The sequence below is a fragment of the Nematolebias whitei genome, chromosome 14 (assembly GCF_014905685.2).
Source record: "Nematolebias whitei isolate Nwh7 chromosome 14, NemWhi1, whole genome shotgun sequence".
Taxonomy (NCBI): domain Eukaryota; kingdom Metazoa; phylum Chordata; class Actinopteri; order Cyprinodontiformes; family Rivulidae; genus Nematolebias; species Nematolebias whitei.
In genome coordinates, this window is record NC_056511.1 from 44045048 (window position 1) to 44052404 (window position 7357).

Consider the following 7357-nt stretch of genomic DNA (forward strand, 5'->3'; position numbering starts at 1 on the left):
ATATTTGTCATACAACAAGTGACACGTACCTCACGTGTCTCACTACACCTCTAACATGTTATTTCCTTTGAATGAAGCTGTAAACAGGAGTGATGAGTTTGCTGCCAAGCCAGGATCCTGTCCAGCCGCAGATGGAACGTCTCCCAGATCTGAGGGCTGCGAGTTTGACTTGGACTGTCCAGGCTGGCAGAAATGCTGCCAGAGATGCGGTCGCTTTCTCTGCAGTCATCCTACAAGTTAGTATGAATGAAGTAATAATACGCCGTTGGATAAATGGTTGGGTTAATATCTGAGGATCATACTTTAAATCGAAGGTTACTGGTTTTACTGCACAAGTGATGCCAAAAGGGCCAGTTGTGGAAAGAGGATCAAATGCAAATGAGTGGAAAAAACAACAAGTGAGTCAATCTACAGCAGGGGTGTCAAACTCACTTACAAAAGGGGGCCAAAACTTAAACCTTTTTCAAACTAAGGGCCAATTTCCGAAACTCCATCAAGTCAAATCAGATATCCAACAACTTTTCTTGGTCACAGGTTCCTCAGCAAGAGTTTGATTGGTCTCATTTGATGTTCTCTGTTGTGCTTTCAACATCATAATCAAAGATTACTGAAAAAAATCAAGAGATAGAAGTATTTTACGTTTCACATATCATCTTGAGGGCCAGATAATATGTCAACGAGGGCCACATTTGGCCCCCGGGCCTTGAGTTTGACACATATGATCTACAGTAATGTCAGTTATACAACAAATTTACTAAAAATACATCCTTGTTAAATGTAATTCTAATCGAGCTGCCAGGTGTTAACTCGTGAAGTTCCCACTTTTAACACACTCGGTTTTTATTGAAACTACAGTCATGGTTAAAAAAGAATATGTTTGCTAATGCTTACCTCTAAGACTTAATGAATCAGGGCACAATAAACAATAATCTTTTTTTTTTTCAAAGTCTTAAAATAACTGTACTGTCATCAGCTTTAACCTGCAGGAGCTTTTGGCTTTGGTGTGTGTGTGTAAGAGTTTGTAAATTACCTTTAACCCCTCCCAAATTGATGAGCAGCAGCAGTTGCTCTTCTGAGGTCACGTTGCTGGTTTTCCTCCCTGATTGTGTTGACGCACCATTAGAGGTGACACTGATCATCATCTCTGACCAACATGTGACTCTTAGCAGCACCTGGTGCTACATTCAGTTCAGAACAGCATCGATGGACTCAGTTTTTCTTACCTTTTTTCTTTGCTTTAGTTTTTGCCTAATCAATAATGACATGTGATCTACTGATTTTTACCCAAGGTGTTGATGAAAGCCCTGATGAGCAGCAGATGACCCTGTTATGTCTAGATATGTACAACCTGCAAGCAAAAAATAAAAACAAATCTGCATGTTCCAGATGATTTTATAGTCAGTGAGAAATTAATTACGTAATTAATTCTGAATTTCAGGCTCAGAAAATGATTTTGGGAGCAGAGGAAGCCAGTGGAATGCAACAGTGACGGTGAAAACTGACTTCCAGGAACTGATGTCCAGGGACAGCGGGCTTCTGAATCTCACCAGAGCGCTACAAGCCATGGTGATGCAACCTTCTCACTTACACAGCGAAACAAATTCACATTATTGCTTCTAAGTTTTTCCCTTTCTTGTTAGTTCACATGTTCACAGTTTGTGCCGGTTTAGACCATCATATTTCAAAACGTTCAGTCCATTCAACAGATGGGTGCAGTGACAGGATTTTGTATTGTTTTTCATTTTTTTCTGTAGAAATGTATTGAAATCCATTAATTCCTTCAAAAACATTGTTCTTGTTAAAATCGGCTTCACGTAGTTGCTTTATTTTTGCTTTTTCATGCCTCTTTTATCATTTAGCTAGCCTTTTCATACATTTAGCTTTTAGTTAGCCTTTAGGTTGCCTTTAGCTACATTAAATGTTTAGCTACTAATTTTCTATTTACCATTTAGTTCGGATTTTGCGACTTTTAGCTTCTTGCTAGCCTTTTGATACTTAAAATTAGTTATTTGCTGCTTTTATCTTTCATTTAGCCTTTTGTTACTTTTAGCTAGCCTTTTTGCTATTTTAGATTTTCACTAGCTATTTGATACTGTTGCCCAGCCTTTTGTTACAATAGCCAGAAATATGCAGCAATTTACTTTTTGCTATTTTGCTACATTTAGCTTCTAGCTAGCCTTTCGTAGTTTTAGTTTTTAGCTCACGTTTTGCTAGATTTGTCTAGTTGTTAGCTACTTTAAACCACAGTTCTGCTAATTTTAGCTTTAAGCCAAGCTTGTGCTTAGCTTTGGTTTAAACGTTTAGCTGTTAGCTTTCCATTTGCTATTTTTAGCTTTTAGCCAGCCTGTTTAAACTTTTAGCTAGCCCTTTGTGATTTTAGTTAGCCTTTTGCTAGAAAGACCTCTGATCTTTTAAGTTTTTTGCTAATTGCGCTTTTTAGCTCGCCTTTTGCAAGTTTAGCTTCTAATTAGGCTTTTTCTACATACTTGTGCTTGCTCCTTTTAGTTTTAACCAGTTTTCTGTTTTATTTATTTATTTGTTTAATAAATTAATTTCATTAATTAATTTTTAGCTTTAACAGTTTCTGCTCTTTCAGCCGGCTTTAGCACGTACCATTCTAATTAGAATGTCTTACTTTAAAGGTAACTGGGGCTGTGCAGTCTGAAGTTTCCATCTTTTACCTCCACTCGGGGCCGGTCCGTCCCTACAGAACTGCCGTCTCTCTGCTGATAAGGAGCAGCTTCACTCTTTCATTGAACAACATCACATCGAAGCTGAACCTCCTGCTCAGATTCATGCCTGAAGTGTCAGCTGTAACAGTACAAGGTAAAGAGATGCCGTGGATCTAAACAGCACCACGGATCTCTCTTTGAAGCCTCTTGAGGTTTTGGGTTTTTTCTGCAGAGAAGTGTCATTCTTGTAAAGATCTGAGAATGATTCATGAGGCATGAGAACACCGTGTTCAGGAAAAAATGACTCAGCCGCAGCTTCCTTCTCCCACCTCTTCAGTTTGACTGACAGTCTTCTGTGGGATGTTTCCTGCAATAGCAGAAAACAACGCCATGTGCACGCACACATGCAGACACAAGCTCACACCCACACACACTTATATTAGTGATAAATCGTATTTGTGTCCGCTGCTCAAAAAGGTTGTTGCAGACTTGCCATCACAGAGCTGCTTCAGATACTGTAGATTTATTTACTAATTATAAATGATCTGCTCCACACTGCAGGTATGGAGAAATCAATACCACTTTACAATAAGGCTCCCCTTATACATGGCTAATAAACAGTTTGTAGATAAGTTATTAATTCCTCACTTTATAACACGTTATAAATCATTAATAATTGTTTATTATGCATTAATTAAGGGTGACAGAGACAAAACTGACCAGTTTCTTGCCAAATAGTGAGTGAAATCTATTTAGTTGTAGATACTTATAATGCAGTGATAAAGTACAATATTATATACTAAAGAAATAGGTTTTCAAATACTTATTGTGCTTACAAGGTAGTAACTTAATCTGAAATGTTTAATATAACCACTCTAGATGAAATATATAGGTGAACAGATTTGGCTCAATATTTGGCAACAAACTGGTCAGTTTTGTCTCTGTCACCCTTAATTAATGTATAATAAGCAGTTATTAATGATTTATAAAGTGTTTATAGAGGAATTAATGATGTATCTAGCCGTCTATAAGGGGAGCCTTATTGTAAAGTGGTTCTGAGAAATCAATTGTTGGTCTCACTCTTATTTTCTTTAGTTTCTGTGCAATGTGTTTCACAAAACTTTGGCGTACTTTGTGCAGCTTTATCATTTACGTATCAAAATATTTGACTACACTGGGAAGAGTGTGCTATGTCTTTTGGTTTTAGAAATATTTATACCTTTCTAAATATTTCAGCTTATTTTAGTTAAAACTCCCCCAAAATACACTGACTTCTATTAAATTCCTTCCAAAATGTTATTTTTTTAAATCTGTCAGCTTATTTGCTCTGTTTTCGTCTTCCTAAGCAACATTTAGCTTTATCTACCATTCTGCCACTTTCATCTACAATTTTGCTGCTTTGAGTTTTTAGCTACCGTTTGGCTGCTTTTAGCTTCGGTTCAGCTTGTTTCAACTTTAACAACTTTAGTTGAAGCTTCTTCAATACATTCATCATTTAAAATTCACACATTTACACAGAAAATGCAATTTCACGAGTTCATTTTAAAAATACCTGAACGACTTTTGATTGTTTGAATTCACTTTAGGTGACCTTGAAGGTAAGCTGCCGTTGGAGTTCAGTTTCCGCGTTAAATCTTGTGATGCCTTTTTGAAGCACAGCAGCCGTTTACTTTTCCCTGCAGATGTGGATGAGTGTGCTCACGCTGCTCTTCACCAGTGCTCCCCTCAGGCGCTCTGCAACAACACTTCAGGCTCCTACCAGTGTGTCTGTCACCGAGGACCTGTGGACGTCGACCACGACAGCCCTGGTGTCAACTGCACACGTAAGAGGTCCCAAACTCACCTAAGACAATGGTTCCTCCAGGGTACACCGCTGAGTCAGGAGAGGTCAAGTGGGGTCACAAGGAAATCTACAGAAATCAAATTGTCTTAAAAAAGCTTTAGCTTTAAAGATAAATAGTAGCAGTCATAAATTAACTCAGACTAGTGCAGGTTTTGATGAGGCTCTTCATGAAAAGATTGATTAACAAAGTTTGTGTACCTGAACCAACAAAAGCTGCATCACAGATCACGGCATCTTTTGTTTTGGAGCTAAAATTGTGTCCCTGCTTTATGCAGATGATCTTGTTGGTGTCATTTCCAGCTCCTACAGGTGCGGCTCACAGCCGAGTGTGAACGTTGGGAAGAGCGTCGATGCCTTCACATCGGAGGACATGGTCCTCGGTCAGAAAGGGGTGGATCGCTCTCTGCAGGTTGGGAGTGAGGTGCTGCCCCAAGCGGAGGACTTAAAGTATCTCTGGGCTTTCAAAATATCCTGATGCATGCTAATCCAGGTAGAAAAGTCAAAAAAGTAAAGTCTGGTCCTCTGGACATTCAAAAAACAAAACAAAGAAAAAAAGTAGAAACGTTTCGTCTCTCATCCTGAGGACTTCCTCAGTCTGAGGTGCTGTATTCAGCTCAGTCTCTTAAATAGCACCTTCTCAGAGTGGATCAACCAGTTTGCTGCTGACAACCAAAACCAGCTGATCACATGCTCAAGGACCATCAGCCCAACGAAGAAGAAGTCTTTCAGATGAAAGACGAAACGTTTCTACTTTTTTCTTTGTTTTGTTTTTTGAATGTCCAGCGGACTCGACTTCACTTTGTTTGATATCTCTGGGTTTTGTTCGCGAGTGAGAGAAGGATGGAGCGTGAGATTCACAGACAGAATGGTGACACCTGCACATTTGCTTACTCTGTGCTGGTCCTTTGTGGTGAAGAGGGAGCTGATCTGCAAGGCAAAGCACTCCATTTATCGGTCAGTCTGTGTTCCTACGCTCAGCTGTGGTCACCAACTCTGGGCAGTGAAAGAAACAATGAGATCCAAGACATGAGCAGTCAAATTACTTTTTTCCTGCAGGGTAGCTGAACGCTCATCTCTTCTAATGTCTCTCATCAGAGACATGTGATGAATGTAGTTATCCGGGACGGGGAGAGACTCAGAGTTGAGCTTCTGCTCCTCCACGCTGAGAGGAGTTGAGATGGTAAGGATGTCTCCTGGACGACTCTCTGTGCAGATGTTTTAAGCACGTTCAGCTGGGAAGAGACCCTGGGGACAAACCATGGACACGCTGGAGAGACAATGTCTCCCAGCTGGCCTATGAACGCCTTGGAGTCCTTCAAGAAGAGCTGGAAGAGGTGGCTGCGCCCCCCTGCTCACCCCCGAGACCCGACTCCGGAACAAGATGATGGATGGATGGAAATAAGGATATTTTAAACAAATTAAGCGAAAAGATTGGGAACCACTGGTGTAAAGAGCTTAGTGTTGGTAAAACGTTGGCGGTGTAGATTTTTGTGAACAAAGGATGTGTCTGTATTGATGTTTGTTCAGAATGGTGTGGAAAAGCACAAGCATGGTGTGAGTGGCATAACGGCTATAAATCTGTAGTTGTAGTTATGATTGTTGTTAGCTGACAACATGCATTCCTTCACAAGGCGTAACAGTGTACGTTAAATCTGTCAATGTTAAAATAGATTTTTATTTTTTAAATTGCTTGTTTTGAGATGAGGCGACTTCTGTTGTGCACTGCAACCATATACTGTAGAGCCACAGAATTTAAACATAAAGATGGGAGCGGGGCTTTCCAGCATCGTGCTCAGGAAAGTCCCAGACATCTCTGATAAAGATTACAGACGACACGCTATCTTGTTTTGGGAGTTTCAGTTTCCTGTGTTCTTCAAGAATTATTGATGCAGATAAATTCATAAATGTCACAGCGTGATGGAGGACCGATGTGCAGGTAAAGAGCAGGAAGCAGGAGGAACCGTATACGCCTTTATTAATTACATTTCAAACTAAAGCACTGCATCATCGTTACAGAACAGTCTGCATTAACAGAAACTGGTGCAAGATGAAGGAAGCAGGAAAAATATGTAGTCATTTTGGTCAAATCTCACAAATAATGTTTTGCTCATTGTCATAATGTGAGATGTCACACTCAGAATACAACTCTCAGCTACTACCACAATACATTTTAGCTAAATATCTGTAAAAATGACTGTGTTATAGACATTTTGTGTTGGTTTAATGATGACTAGCTGTGGCTGCCATCTTTAGTTGAATAGAAACCAAAACGTCATCAATTGTAGATGTGCATCCAACGATTACTATCTGAAAGTTTCAATAAAAAGCATTAGGTTATGCTCCCACCCAATCAGTAGCATTTCTAGTATGTCTTGTGAACGAGTCAGCAACTACTACTTCAAATGTTATCTCTGTATTTGTAAAATGACTGAAATACATCCATTTCTGTGTTGTCCAGGGTCCATGGGCTGTGGTGCGCTTCTTGAATTGGGTTGTCTCCAAAGGTTATTCAGTTGTAGATGTCCATCCATGGATTACTTTAGGAAGGTTTCATTTGGTTTTATCTGGGGGTTCAAGATCTTTGGAAAACAAACGAGCAAAAACAACTGCCCTTGTAACAATTGAAGATGGATATCTCTTGTAATTTTGGTAATATTAGACACAGGGAATATTCCATCCATCCATCCATCCATCCATCCATCCATCCATCCATCCATCCATCCATCCATCCATCCATCCATCCATTCATCCATCCATTCATCCATTCATCCATCCATCCATTCATCCATCCATCCATTCATCCATCCATACATCCATTCATCCATCCATCCATTCATCCATC

The 7357-nt window shown here is 39.7% G+C and overlaps 1 protein-coding gene across 1 annotated transcript in view; it reads left to right on the plus strand.

The window, feature by feature from the left end:
- umodl1 (uromodulin-like 1) overlaps positions 1 to 7357 on the plus strand; it is a 36018-nt gene that overhangs the window by 12998 nt on the left and 15663 nt on the right. The window contains exons 3-6 of the mRNA XM_037687719.1: positions 78 to 236; positions 1439 to 1566; positions 2643 to 2826; positions 4355 to 4495. Coding sequence (XP_037543647.1) covers positions 78 to 236; positions 1439 to 1566; positions 2643 to 2826; positions 4355 to 4495 — 612 coding nt within the window. The remainder of the gene's footprint in view (positions 1 to 77; positions 237 to 1438; positions 1567 to 2642; positions 2827 to 4354; positions 4496 to 7357) is intronic.